Source organism: Salvelinus namaycush, chromosome 25 (assembly GCF_016432855.1).
Source record: "Salvelinus namaycush isolate Seneca chromosome 25, SaNama_1.0, whole genome shotgun sequence".
Classification (NCBI taxonomy): domain Eukaryota; kingdom Metazoa; phylum Chordata; class Actinopteri; order Salmoniformes; family Salmonidae; genus Salvelinus; species Salvelinus namaycush.
Genome location: NC_052331.1, coordinates 40,804,391 through 40,819,995, shown reverse-complemented (window position 1 = coordinate 40,819,995; position 15,605 = coordinate 40,804,391). Strand labels below are relative to the sequence as shown.

Sequence of the window (15,605 nt, the reverse complement as noted above, 5' to 3'; positions counted from 1 at the left end):
TGTTTTTGTAAATAACCTTCTTTAGCTAAAGCCAACTTACTTTTTTTGTCAGAAATCACAGTTTGTTTGTATCATAATAGATGGCACTTGTCTTATCAGTCAATTGCATGTTATTTGCAGTCAATTGCACCTCGGATAGGGGACTCCCAGACTCCGACCTGCCCTCAGTGTGAATGACTCAGTGAGAACTGCCAAAACAGCTCAAACAGCATTTGCTGTTACATGGAATCTATCAGCACTTGAAATTCTCTTGGAGATAGTTTGACCAATCCGAATACTAAAATCAATTAAATTCTCAAACCCGGGCTTTTAAATATCTCCAATTATATCTGATAATATGGCAACTATCTCACTATAGACATTTAAGACGCTGGAAAAAGAACCTCTGGCAATGTGTGCACTTCCATGCTATGAACCTCAGGGACTGTGACTCCTTCATGATGGTGACCATAAGGACCTCCCCAGTCAATGGCCGTGGAAGCTGAACCTCAGGGACTGTGACTCCTTCATGATGGTGACCATAAGGACCTCCCCAGTCAATAGCCGTATTCCATATCAACCTAATGTGAGATTCAACAGTAAAATATGAGCATGTCTTTTCTATGCAAATAATAAAGGAATGCCAAGCACAATAAAACTCAACAAGGTCATTTGGCAATATACAGTGTTTGCTTGCAGTGTAAAAAAAAAGTTGGAATTTATCTCTAATCATGTTAAATAAATGGTGGTAAAATAATGATTACCAATTTAATTATATTGTTATTTTCATCATTGATTGCTGCTTACATTCATACTTATTCATACGTACATATTTTGTGTTATGCATTAGAAGTGTACTTGCTAACATTGTTGGAAGTACAAACCTGGAGGGGGTCATGATATCCCTCACGTTGATTCTGAGTCCATAGCGGCAGTGGTGACTGATTCCCCTCAGTGCGCAACCCATGGTGCTTTTGGATTTGTGGAAGAAAGCTCCAGTGCAGGGCATAGATGTGGATCTCTTCATATAGGTTGAGTAGACCCTCCCTCTCCAGGTCGCAGAAAGAAGTATAGAAGAGGTCCAACACTCCTCCAAAGATATCCCTCCACAGTTGTTCTATCCCGGATAAAGAGACAAAGCAGAAGATTGTGAGAGAAAGAGTTGGGGGAAAGAGAAATGTCATTATTGTTATTCATAAAACCACCACAGTTGTCAACAGTCACAACTCTTTCTATGCAAAAAAAGTTATAGGAATGTTTACTAATCAGCTCAATTTAGCATGTGAACTCAAACATAACACAACCCCACAATGTCAATCTGATAACTAATTTGCTTCTTAAACATGTTTTCCTGCAAATTAACCAAACATAATTGGCCATTTAAGCTAATAAAGGTTGATTTGAAGAAGTATGAAAATATACAGTTATTACAAAACTTATAATATACCTCTGGTTGTGTGTACTTCTACCAGTGACATGGGAATTCCCTGTTTCGGCCTCTGGTGGACACCATGAAGAGTGCCACTTGAGCATTTCCTCATCCTTCGTCATGACCTAACGCGTGATGTCACTCCATAGGTGTTGACTGCTTCAAGGAAGCTCTTCAGCACCGTTGAGGCGGCGCTGAGGTACACGATTAGACGGCTAAAACCGTCAATGCCACCATGAACTACAAATCGCCATCTGTAATAAAGAAATTGCATTGTTTCGTTTACTGGAATAGTAAAGGTCCCGTCTAACATAGTTAAAATAATCTGCACTCTTCAATCAATGGATCCGATGTGTTCTTTTTTCTTAGACTGACATTTTACAGTGGCTTTACACATTGCACAAGTGCCAAGTCTTCAAGACAGTAATGCAAATGGACATGATGAGTGAATTAGTAATAAATATGTAACAAATACATCCTGATCATTGTCCCAGCTTGTTGAATAGGCCTCTGGCGTAAACGTTGCTCTGTGGCGGTTAGTAGAGCCTGCACTTAATGAAGTGCAGGCACCACCCCAGTGGCATGAGTTCAACTGTGAATGGAGAGGATTGGGTGATGTCCCCCAAGATGATGAGGGTTTGCTTGTAGAACGAGGCCTGGATACGGAGGGGCACACCAGTGACTTTGGCGCAGGTTTTAACAATGGCTTGGAGACCTGTTTAGTTACCTGCCATAGTTAAAAGCTGAGATTAACTGACAACTACCAAATGGAGTTGCTTCCTTACAAAAAGGTATTAATTGATGAAACTGAATATTGTAACACCTGTTATGAAAAGTTGAAACACACATATGGGTCCATAACTCCATATCAAACACGATTTCGGGAAAACAGACAAAACGTACAGACAAAATGTACAGACAAAACAGCTAATGTCACCCTTAACCTCAAGACGCATTCACACACCAATTCGTTTTGGGGATGGTTGTCGCAAGATATCAGGTGCACTCACCTTATCCCATGCTCTGCTATTCGACGGCAAACTGTTCTTTCACTAACCCCCAAAAAGAGTTGCAATGTCACGAACAGACAAACCTGCTAACAAATAACCTTCTGCAGCATCCACAGGCTAAGTGTGTGAGCAGGACGTCCAACTGCTCTGGTGTCATCTGAATGTTGGATTGAAAGATTCAGGCGATGGCACACTTCATCCAAATTGCTGAACACTACAGGGTCAACCTCTGTGTCAGTAGATGCAGCTAACTGGAACTAATTGTCAGCAAGAGACTCCACACAAAAAAGTAAATAATCAGATTCAGCACTAGCATTTTCAGCTAGGTTAGCCAACACTCTCAAAGTGTTATCTCTTGCATGTGTGTAGCCATATTGCGTAGTGTCTGTGTCATAGCAACCTGGCATGTGAAGTCGATCTTCGTACTCTGATACCAATCAACCAATGGGAGTAAGGTCACAGTGACATAGTTTGATTGACAGCCTCGTCATTTGCATAGGGACAAAGAAATACATAAATAAATAAATGAATACATAAATAAAAGTTGACATTAGTAAATAAATTGGGAAATAAATAAATACAGGAATAAATGGTGCAAAAGTACTCATTTATATCAAATTGTGTTTATGTATTGATTGATTTCCGTGTACATTAATTTATTTTTACATTTACATGCATATATATTCATTTATTTTAGATTTAGCTCCTCCAAAGTCATGCAAATGTCCCCCTCTACGTCACCTCTACGTCACTGGTGCCTGGACAGGCAGAAGTTCCATTGTTGTCAACTCCTCAGTAAGAAAAGTAGCTATTGGCTGTCCTAAAAGTCGCTAGAAGTCGCTAAACGACGTCATCACCTAATTTGCATAATTGGCCATGTAAATGAGCAAGCTGCAGAGAGTGGCACACACAGGGAATAAGAACCAGATAGTTGAGGCCATACTCCTCCTCCAGCACTTTATGGACCCCATTGTTAATCCCTGTCATAACAGAGGCATTGTCAGTCTCTATCCCCAGGAGTTTCTCTTTTTTAAGACAACACTTCGAGGAAAGCCACAACAGCACGGGCTATAGATTTGGCATCTCCTCACTCCAACTCAACAAGCCCCAGAAATGTTGATACAATTGTCTGCTTGGTGTCACTAAAGTACTTTATCACAACCCCCAGGTACTTAGAAACACTTAAATCCGTGGACTCATCGAGGAGGAGGCTGAAACGCTGGTCACCCACATCCGCGATCAACTCTTCCAGAAAGTATTGTGCTAGAACAAACACTATTAATCATTGCTGTGCACTTTGTCCTCTGACCGCATTTTGGCTTCATACAGGCCACTTACAGCAGGCCCATAAAACAGATAGGGACTTCTCCTTAGTATCTGGGTCGTACAGGTGGGTTTCTAGGGTATAAGGTTGTGCATTTTGAAGTGGGTAGCAGCACTGTGGAGAAAGCAGCTCTACATGCGTCTCCAATGTGATCACATGCCAGCATGGAACAGTGTTCTGCGATAGCTAATGCCATGGTGGCCCCAGCCTTTTTTGCAGAGTAATTTTTTTGGACCATAAATGGCAGCTTGTTTTGGGTGGAACTGTTATAAGGCCTTGCCTTTTGAGGTATGTTTTTGAGTTGTCGTGTGTTTTTTTACATCACTAAGTTTGGTGTAGAAATCAGCCTTACAATCAATACAGGCAGTATAGTATGCCCGTGTATCATCTCCAATAAACGGCTTCAAACAGCCTTTGAATTCAGGGTTTGATTCCCACTCCTTTCTGTATTTTTGAGTGTACAGTTTAGACTGAGACATGATGAGCTAGCCAGCTAGATGTTTAGCTTGTCACAGAGAGGCGCACACACAGTGGACAAGGTGAGTAAGTGACTGGAGGCTGTGTGAGTCAAATGCAGTGATTTATTTTAGACAAAAGAACCTTTTACATTTACATCCCACCCTGAATGTAAGTAAGCCAGGGCGAGATTAGCCAGTGGCGGCTTCCGCATGCGCGATTCATTTGCAGTCTGGACGTGGAGGGGTGAACATCTCCTGCGCTGACTGCAGCTGGGAGGGTCTGCTGCGCGAGGACTGGGCCGCCTGTGAGTGCTTTGGGACGGGGTGGTGTCTACGGCAGCACCTGCTGCTCGTTGAGAAGAGTAAGAACTATACGTGCTTTCACGTCAGAGTCTCCAATAACACCAGAAAAAGTCGCTAGATTTGTCATTAGTCAATTTTTTGAAAATGTATCGCTAGAAATGGTAAATGCAATTTTCGTATATATGGGTTCACTGTAACACCTCGCAGGGCAGAACAGAGAACTAACTTATTCATACAGAGTTCTTCTTATATACTAAGACAGAGTTAGTTCCCGCTTCTGAGCTGGCCTGTCAAAGTAGAGGCTGACAGACCAGGCAGGGTTTAGAAATTCTATGGGAGGTGTTACAGACTTTGGTTTTTCCATTTATATTTCGAGGTTGGACTTTAGTGTGTTAGGTGCACCGATTGGTGTCACCTCGTTAGTATGTGTTACACCTGTGCTGGCTTGTCATCTCGTTAGTCAGAAGCTGTTTCACCTGTGCTGGCACTGGGGATATTTAAGAGGGGCTGGGCCACTGCTCCAGTTGATTTGAGAAATGTGGAGGGTTAACACCTTTAGTTGGCTCTCCTTATGTTAAACAGTCCTTTATGCTCTTTATTTATTTTTTCTTCACTTTTTGGTTTGTTTCCCGTTTTTATGTTCATGTGGGTTTTTATTTTACGTATTTGCCTCTTGGGCAAGTTTAGTGAGTGCTCATGGTGGGTGTTTTTCGGGTCCTAGTTTTTGCTAGTCAACTATCAGTGGACACCCCCATGAGTCTTTCAGAACCCTTCAGAATCCTTCCTAGAACCACTTTGTTCCCTCTTTTTGGTTTCTTGTTGGGGAACGTAACAAAAATGGTGACTTGAGTGTGGTAGTCACTAATTACCTACTATGAAGCTCTGATGTGCCCAAATATGAGCGCTCAAAAGACACTTGTGGCAGTGGTGCCTGGCATCAACTCGTGGTTGGATTTGAAAGCAGTCGACTTTTGCTCGACTCCCAAAACACGCTGAAACAGATGTGCGCACACACCACCTCGTTATTGCAGAGACCTACTAGAAAGAATACGTTTGTGTTCTAGAAGACTGAGATGAGCATGATGCTGCCCATTTACTCATCAATTTAATCCTAGATGTGTAGGAACTAGAATATTTCTGTGTACAGCCTTAAAAGGATCCCATTGGATGATGCAGCACAATCTAGCCCAATTTGAATGGGTATTACTGGAGACATTACTGATGTAATTATTATCCAAGCATGTGCATTATTAGAGGATGATTCACTCAGGCTTAGTTTTTCTGAACTGCCACATTTTTTTCAAATTTAAATGACTCATGACATAAGCCTGAAGGTTTTTATTGTAGGCGTGAAGATATATCAACGTCATTTCTAGATAATAGGCTACACTAACTCATGCTTGGCTGCCAAATGTATAGGTTGCCCCGTAATATTTCAATTGAAGTGTGATCATAATCATTATTTTAGCGGTCCATGGTAGACGTCCTTCCTAATAACAATGCCCCCCCACCCCCCAGATTTGAGCTGCTGGAACTGAGGATTGAAAATATGCTTGGCCTATCATGGGGGTGTGTGTGTGTGCTGGAAGTAACATTTTGCAACATATGGTGTGACTAGCGGGAAGGCTGTGGCTAACCTTGGGTATAGGCAGTTATCATGAGTTGTGGGAGACACATACAGAGCATAGTGTTGCGAGAACAAACCGTCTTTTGTTAGACAATAACAGGAGCCAGATGTGTGATAACTGTATCCAGGGTGTGGGCCCAGAAGGTAATCTGCCCAGCAACAACTACACCTGTCAATGGGAGTGCCTGGGGGCTGGGACCAGTCTGTGAGCCAATGATAGGCTAGCAAGTTTAAACCACGCTCAGCCTCTACTGTGACAGGCCAGCTCAGAAGCGGGAACTTACCTCTGTCACAGTATAAAAGAAAATGTCTGTACTATTTCAGTCAGTTCCCTGCTTTACCCTGCATGGTGACCCGTATATACGAAAATTGCATTTACCATTCTGAGCTTATGTTAAATAAATATACTTAAAGTATATTAGGTGACTCTGAATCACATTTTATCCTGATACCAGATTCGATTGACGCAACCTTTTACAGAACTGTATGTGAACTGTTTATTGATGAAGGTGAACTTGCCATTTCCAAAAGGTTTACCGGGTATGGTGCTTTGCCATCTATTGCCTAGATCCTGTAGGTTCACGCCAACCCTAATCTAGTGCATTTTTATTTAATAAATAGCTGGTTGATAAGGTGAACCAGTTTAGGGACAGCTGTGGTTGGAGTAAAAACCTACAGGAAGGTAACTCTAAGAACAGGGTTGGAGAGCCCTGACCTAGGACATCAACAACCAGCCAGGGTTTTTATTAAATTAGGGCACAATAATTAGCCCTAAATGTGCAAGGAAATAGTAAACTGATGCATTTGGCGATGGTCAACTTCACTGGCACCATGAAGAATAGCTTTATCATTGATGGCCTGTAGTTTCCTTACAAGTTTTGCATGTTATTCAATACTAAAAAACAAGTGTAAGCACATGGAGTTTGTGTCAAGGCATTCGTGCTTGAACTGAACAGACCTCAAATTACATAGTACATTTTACAGAAGCCAATAACTATAAGCCTAGTCACCAGTGTTGCCAACTTAGTGACTGTCACTATATTTAGGGAGTATCCAGACTCCTCTAGACACATTTTCAAAAAAAATCGACTAAGGACAAATGTAGTGACTTTTTCTGCTGTTATTGAGACTGACGTGAAAGCATGAATCATTGTTACTCTTCTCAACGAGCAGCGGGTGTTGCCGTGGGCCCCACCCCGTCCCAAAGCATTCACAGGCGGCACAGTCCTTAAAGCAGCAGTCCCTCCCAGCTGCAGTCAGATCCTGCCCTGGCTTACATTCAGGGCGGGATGTAAATGTTCTTTTGTCTAAAATAAATCACTGCATTTGACTCACACAGCCTCAGTCACTTACTCACCTTGTCCACTGTGTGTGCGCCTCTCTGTGACAAGCTAAACAGCTAGCTGGCTAGCTCATCAAGTCTCAGTCTAAACTGTACACTCAAAAATACAGAAAGGAGTGGGAATGAAACCCTGAATTCAAAGGCTGTTTGAAGCCGTTTATTGGAGATGATACACGGGCATACTATACTGCCTGTATTGTAAGGCTGATTTCTACGCCAAACTTAGTGATGTAAAAAAACACATGACAACTCAAAAACATACTCAAAGGCAAGGCCTTATAACAGTGCCAACCAAAACAAGCTGCCATTTATGGTTAAAAAGGCTGAGGCCACCATGGCATTAGCTATCGCTGAACACTGTTCCATGCTGGCATGTGATCACATTGGACAAGCATGTAGAGCTGCTTTCTCAGACTCCACTGCTGCTACCCACTTAAATGCACAGGACAAAGTGCGCAAAAATGATTAATGGTGTTCTAGAACCATACTTACAATAAAAAAAAATGTTGAAGATGTGGGTGACCAGCTTTTCGGCCTCCTCCTCGACGAGTCCAAGGGTGTAAGTACCTGGGGGTTGTGATAAGGTACTTTAGTGACACCAAGCAGATAATTGTATCAACATTTCTGGGGCTTGAGTTGGAGGGAGGAGATACCAAATCTATAGCCCGTGTTGTTGTGACTTTCCTCAAAGTGTTGTCTTAAAAAAGAGAAACTCCTGGGGATAGGGACTGACAATGCCTCTGTTATGACGGGGATTAGCAATGGGGTCCATAAAGTGCTCAAGGAGGAGTATGGCTTCAAATATCTGGTTCTTATTCGCTGTGTGTGCCACTCTCTGCAGCTTGCTCATTTGTAGTTCTAAACATATTTAGGGTGTTTTTACTCACTTTTTGTCAGTCCCACAACGTTATTCCTCTCTCCTACAGCGTCCATCACAATTACATGCACATGGCCAATTATGGAAATTAGGTGATGACTTCATTTAGCGACTTTAAGGACAGGCAATAGCTACTTTCCTTACTGAGGAGTTGGCAACACTGAAAGTCACAAGTTTGTTAGGTTTGGAAAAATGTAAACAGTGAATGTTTGCAGAGCTGTCGGTGTAAGGTTGACAGACTAAACATGTTTTAACCTTGGTTGAAATGGTAAGATAACTGACTAATACAGTCAGTATAGCTGTTATTCTAACATACCTAAGACATTTAGCACAGTCTTTAATACATTCGATTAATCAAGAGTCACCAGCTTTACACCATTAGGGTAATTGGAACTGCCATTACCCATCAGGGAAAGTTGCAGAGTAAAGCTTTGTCTTAATGCCACTGATGATAAATGGCAACTTTGTCCAAATTCCTTTGTCATCAATATAATGGTTAACGTTGTCTGTAGAAGTTTTTGCAACTAAGACCACCTGTGGGATGCCACTGACTGTATGAGAATACATTGGTCATCTTTTTAATTACAAATTAAACGACCATATTTCTCTAAACTGTTCAAATTAAGACATAGTAAGGCTGCTTACATTACTTTTTAAGGTTGAGGTAACAAATGTACTGTAGGAACTAAGTTTTTATTTATTTGCTGTTGCAAGAAAGGCACATCTGTGCCTCCCAGGATTTGTCAAACAAACTTTCTAAAAATAAATATGAAAAGCAATACATTTAAATTGCATTAACAACAAAGTTACCAGACTTAAATTAGCTTCAGACTGGAAATAAACATGTTTAATTGGTAAAGCTACTCGATTACAGTACCGGGAGTAGTTAGTGGGGCTTACCACAGCAAAAGTCCCATTCTAAACCTATATTTTTTTGCATGCAATTTTTTTGGTACTGTTTAAGCTGGAAACAACATCAACTTTAAAACGTACAGAGCGGTCTGGAATAGGTGGCTTGTACTTTTATACGTGTTAAAACTATTGCACTTTGTCCTTTTTTGTTAATCTTCATCCACTAATGGGATTTATTCAACATTCTAAAGCTCTATGCACTGTACATGATTCAACTTTTCATACATTATCCATTTTGACCCCTTTCCCAACATCTTAGACAATAACTTAAAGATCATCAACGATACAGCTTTTTTTAGTAACCGCATCAATAATTGTACTTTTACAAATTTAACATGACCACTTTCCCAACAAGATAACTTCTCTGGGATATGTGGGACGGTAGCGTCCCACTTGGCCAAAAGCCAGAAAAATGTAGCGCGCCAAATTCAAACATATTACTATAAAAATCATTATTTCATGAAATCACAAATGAAAGACACCAAATTAAAGCTACATGTGTAGTGAATCCAGCCAAAGTGTCTGATTTCAAAAAGGATTTACGGGGAAAGCACACCAAACTAACTCAACTCATTACATAGCCACAGAAAAAAACAGCCCTTTTCCCAGCAAAAGATAGTAGTCACAAAAAGCAGAAATAGAGAGAAAATGAATCACTAACCTTTGATCTTCATCCGATTGACACTCATAGGACATCATGTAAAACAATACATTTATGTTTTGTTCGATAATGTGCAAATTTATATCCACACCTCGGTTTACATTGGCGCCATGTTCAGAAATGCCTCCAAAATATCCGGAGACATTGCAGAGAGCCACGTCAAATAACAGAAATACTCATCATAAACTTTGAAAGATGGATGTTTTACACAGAATTAGAGATACACTTGTTCTTAACCCTCCCGTTGTCTCGGCGGGTCAGAGCGACCCCGGGCAGTTCCGAGTTGATTGCCCGTGTCTGTGTGTGGGTCGGAGTGACCCCGGCAGCGTTAGCAAGGTGTATGTTGTAACCCTCCTGCCCCTGTGTGGGCGGGGTCATAGTGACGTCAGAGGGGTCAGAGTGACCCCGGCGGCGTTAGCAAGGTGTATGTTGTAACCCTCCTGCCCCTGCCCCTGTGTGGGCGGGGTCATAGTGACGTCAGAGGGGTCAGAGTGACCCTCGGCAGCGTTACCAGTCGCTTCCCCCGTGTCTGTGTGGGTCAGAGAGACCCTGGCAGGCCGGGGTCACAGTGACCCAACACCACCACCTGCTGGATACTAGTAAAAGGTCCTGCCCCAAAATTGACACGCTCAACATTCCGGGCAAGGGCCTGTGTCGAATACGGCCCTCTGTCCCCGCCATCGGGCCCTTGGGCCCCGTGTGAGTTTGGATATCGAATCTAAAAACGCCCCCCTACAAACTACTTTCCCTTGGTTGTGGAAATTGTGCCTTTCGGGTATGGCTGTTGTTACACAACCTTCCCCTTGCCTCGGCGGGTCAGAGTTACCCCCGGCCAGCGTTACGAGTCGATTCCCAGTGTCTGTGTGGGTTAGAGAGACTCTGGCAGCGTTAGCAAGGTGTATGTTGTAACCCTCCTACCCCTGTCTGGGCCGGGTCACAGTGACCCGGGCCCTGTTGTAGGCCCTGCGTTATGAGTTGTTCCCCTCTGTCCCGGGGGCCTGGGGTCAGAGTGACCCCGGCGGCGTTAGCAAGGTGTATGTTGTAAACCCTCCCCTCCTACCCCTGTCTGAGCTGGGTCGGAGTGACCCGGGGCCTGTGTTAGGAGTTGTTCCCCTCTGTCTGGGCCGGGTCTGAGTGACCCCGGCAGGGACCAGTTGTCCCCAACAACTCAGTGCACGACCTCGGTGCTATCACACGGGGAGGCCAGCCGAGCGTCCCGGATGGGACCGAAGGGGCCGAAGGGCCCGAAGGAGCAGGCAGGGCCGACCACGCGCCTCGTCCATTCGCGTGCCTCGTCCCATTCACGTGGCCACCGTAAGCAGGGCGTAGAGAGGCTACTAATATCGTCAGGAAGAAGAAGAAGAAGAAGAAGAAGAAGAAGAAGAAGAAGAAGAAGAAGAAGAAGAAGAAGAAGAGGACGAGGACGAGGACGACGACGAGGAGGAATACGACCCCGCCGAGCGTGAGCCCTCCGCCTACGACTGTAAGCAGGGCGTAGAGAGCCTACTAATATTGTCAGGAAGAAGAAGAACAAGAACAAGAAGAAGAACAAGAAGAACAAGAAGAAGAAGAAGAAGATGAGGACGATGATGAGGACGACGACGAGGACGACGACGAGGAATACGACCCCGCCGAGCGTGTTGCCTCCGCCTACGACGCCTCGCAGTCCCGGTTTCAGCGCGGCTCAGGTCCTGGAACAGATATCCTCCAGCGTCGACCAAGAAGACGAAGAAGACTACTGCGATTCCGAAGAGGAGGACGTTTCGGAAGATGAAGACGGTGAGGAATACAACCCCGAGCGCGACGCAGACGACTACGAAGACGACTCGGCCTCGCGGTCGTGCTCCTCTTCGGAGGAAGAGCCGGAGGGAGAGCGAGAGGGAGACGCGGCCGCTGGCCGAGAGCGAGACAGAGAGCCAGACAGAGAGCGAGCCAGAGACAGAGAGCGAGAGCGAGACAGAGCCAGAGAGCCAGAGCCAGAAAGGGAGACGTTGCTGTCAAAAAACGGCAAAATCAAATGGTCCTCCGTGGCCTATCGCGGCCCGGACCGGCCCCGCGCCATCCGCCCGCCCTGCCCCGCCGTGACGCCGGGCCCCACGGCCTACGCCGCGTCGCGAGCGCTCGACATCGCGTCCGCCTTCCGTCTGTTTGTCACACCGGCGATAGAAAGGATCATCGTGGACATGACGAATCTGCAGGGGGTGAGAAAATACGGCGACGGCTGGCGACCCATGGACTCCACCGACCTGCGCGCCTACGTAGGGCTGCTGATCCTAGCCGGCGTCTACAGGTCCCGAGGCGAGGCCGCGGCCAGCCTGTGGGACGCCGAGAGCGGCAGGACCGTGTTCCGCGCCACCATGCCGCTCAAGGCGTTTCACAAGTACTCGAGGCTGCTGCGATTCGACGACCGCCAGTCGAGACCCGCGAGACTCGCCACCGACAGACTGGCGGCCGTGAGAGAGGTGTGGGACCTGTGGGAGGAGCGGCTGCAGGCCCTCTACAACCCGGGGCCCGAAGTGACGGTGGACGAACAACTGGTCCCGTTCAGAGGTACCGTCTATGCATCTGTGTACGTACGCGTAGCGTAGAGAGCACGGGCAGTCTATGTATCTGTGTTTGTACGTGTAGCGTAGAGAGCACGGGCAGTCTATGTATCTGTGCATAGAGAGCGGTAGCAGTCAATGTATCTGTGTATGTACGTGTGGCGTAGAGAGCACGGGCAGTCTATGTATCTGTGTTTGTACGTGTAGCGTAGAGCACGGGCAGTCAATGTATCTGTCTATGTACGTGTAGCATAGAGAGCACGGGCAGTAGTAGCACGGGCAGTAGTAGCAATCGGCAAGAGTAGCAACGTGGAGCACGGGCAGTAGTAGCACGGGCAGTAGTAGCAATCGGCAGTAGTAGCAATCGGCAGTAGCACGGGCGGCGGAGGCGGCTGCGTGTAACGTAAACGCAGTGCGCCCCGATGGTGAGCTGGTAACGATGACGCTGGTATCTGTGTTTGTACGTGTAGCGTAGAGAGCACGGGCAGTCTATGTATCTGTGTATGACGCTGCTAATCTCCTCTCCCTCTCCTCTCCCTCCCCTCTCCCTCCCCTCTCCCTCGCCGAAAGGACGCTGTCCTTTCCGACAGTACATTCCCAGCAAGCCGGCCAAATACGGCATCAAGTCGTGGGTGGCCTGCGACGCCAAGTCCAGCTACGCTTGGAAGATGCAAGTGTACACCGGCAAGGCGGCCGGCGGAGGCCCCGAGAAGAACCAGGGCGCGCGCGTCGTCCTCGATCTGACCGAGGGACTGCCGGGCGGTCACAACGTCACGTGTGACAATTTCTTCACCTCCTACGAACTCGGGCAGCGGCTCCTCGAGAGGAACCTCACCATGGTGGGCACGGTGCGAAAGAACAAGCCCGAGCTCCCTCCCGCGCTGCTCCAGTCCAAGGACAGACAGGTCTCGTCCTCCAGGTTCGCCTTCACGCCCACCGCCACTCTAGTGTCCTACCTGGCAAAGAGAAATAAGAACGTGCTGCTTCTGAGCACGCGGCACGCGGAGCCCGACGTTAGCGATCGCCGAGACCGGAAGCCGGCCCTCATCCTAGACTACAACTGCAACAAGGGCGGCGTGGACAACCTAGACAAGGTGGTCGGCACCTACAGCTGCAGACGGATGACCGCCCGCTGGCCCCTGGTCATCTTCCACAACATCCTCGACGTGTCCTCCTACAACGCCTTTGTCATATGGCGAGAGATCAACCCCGACTGGATGCCCGGGAAGCGGAACAAGAGGAGGGTGTTCCTGGAGCAGCTCGGAAAGGCGCTCGTGAAGCCCTTGATCCAAAGAAGGCAGCGTCTCCCCCGCACCGAAGCCGCCTCAGCACTTGTCAAAGTCATACGGGGCGAGCGTGTATCCGCCGAGGCTCGTCCGCAAGCCCTTGAGCAAGCCGTCGGCCCGGCCGCCTCCTCCGACCCAGCCCCGGCCGCCCGGCTGGAGGCGAGTAAGAGGAAGAGGTGTCAGCTCTGCCCACCCAAGAAGGACGCCAAGACACACACCGCGTGCTGCAGGTGTAAGAAATACATCTGCAAAGGCTGTTCACACCCATACTGTCACACTTGTGCCCACTGGGCCTTTAGCCAAGACGGGACAGGGTGACCCGGGGGGGACACTGTGTGCTAGGCATAATAGGAGGACAACGGGAGGGTTATGTAACAACAACCATACCCAAAAGGCACAATATCCACAACCAAGGGAAGGTAGTGCAGGAGGGGGGGGCGTTTTTAGAATCAATACCCAAACTCACACGGGGCCCAAGGGCAGTACGGGGGGACAGCCTGTCACTTCCCACACAGGGCCCTTGCCCGGAATGTTGAATCTGTGAGTGTCCACCACAACCTCTCAGTTATCCAAAACTTTACGTTGTATCCTGTCTGTGGAATGTGGAGGCTGTGACAATAGATCCAGCTTTCAGTAGTGTAGCAAACCACGTATCAGTTATCCAACACTTGATGTTCTAGCCAACGTACTAATACAGGGAAGTACTTATAAGTCAGTTTGGGTTGTTACAAGAGTTTACATTTATCAACACTGGGGAAGAGGTATCAGCTATAACAAGTAGGACTATTATGGGTAACCTGTTCATCTTCGTTGCAACAATCCACTTGTCTCTATGTATGCATCTGTACGAAAAGCACAGTGTAATCAGTGATGGACATGTGCTTGAAGAAGACTACCTGGGTGTGGATGGGGGACTTGACCTTGACGGAGAATATCGTGGTATGGATGGGGGACCTGAGTTTGACGGAGAAAATGGGGTTGTGAACGGAGTCCCTGAGTTTGACAGACCCGGATTACAAGGGAGATCTAGAGTGGCCCGCTCTATCCAAGGTGGTTCGGATGACAACTCTATGCCTGACCTCATTGAGGTAGAGAAAGGTTATTGCTACAGGAACATTTGTAGGCAATTTGACACCTGGAACGTTACTTACCGGGTGACATTGATGAAACCATACCAAGTGTATAAACTTGATGGTAAATGTCTGCCTATCACTCTAGTGAGCTACTACGGAAAAGGAAAGCCTGACGTCTCAGTGTTCTCTGTGGTGTTTAACTGGAAGACAACGTCTACTCAGTCTCTAATACCCAGTGGATCACAATACAAGGCAGGTGCACAGATCTTGGTGAACTGTGCATCTGGAAGAGACATGGATGGTCCCGGAACAGCCGTGGTAGATCGGCCTTACTACGCAGCCTGTCCTGTGGACTGTACCGGATACAACGTGAACACTGGTGCCAGACTACATTCCCTGGGTCTCAGTGTACTGAAGACTGAAGGTGTGAGGATGATGGACTTGTCATCGGTGTCACTGAATCTGACACTGCTCCGAGAAAGTATGGGGGAGATGTAATTATCCTAACAGTTGAAATGTTATATTGTATTCATTTGGTACTATGGTGATGTGGACCTCTTTTATCAATAAAGTACAGTGGTAACACTTGACAGTTGCTTGTCTGAGCATACTTTATTTTTTACTTGCATTCAACAGCATTATAAACTATAACATGGCTACCCAAGCCCAAGCCCTCACAGTGAGCAAGCCTGGAAGCCTTGTAGGCTCCTGTGGCTTCTGTCAAGCTCTGTGTGTTTGATGACGCTTTCCTTAGGTCCGCCCTATCATGACTCAGTCAGCA

At 46.5% G+C, this 15,605-nt stretch overlaps 1 protein-coding gene across 1 annotated transcript in view; it reads left to right on the top strand.

The window, feature by feature from the left end:
* LOC120019949 (RNA-binding Raly-like protein) overlaps positions 1-15,322 on the top strand; it is a 67,431-nt gene extending 52,109 nt beyond the window's left edge. Inside the window, exons 7-8 of the mRNA XM_038963360.1 lie at positions 14,606-14,849; positions 14,970-15,322. Of these exons, the coding sequence (XP_038819288.1) occupies positions 14,606-14,849; positions 14,970-15,322 (597 nt within the window). The remainder of the gene's footprint in view (positions 1-14,605; positions 14,850-14,969) is intronic.
* The last annotated feature ends 283 nt before the right edge of the window (positions 15,323-15,605 follow it).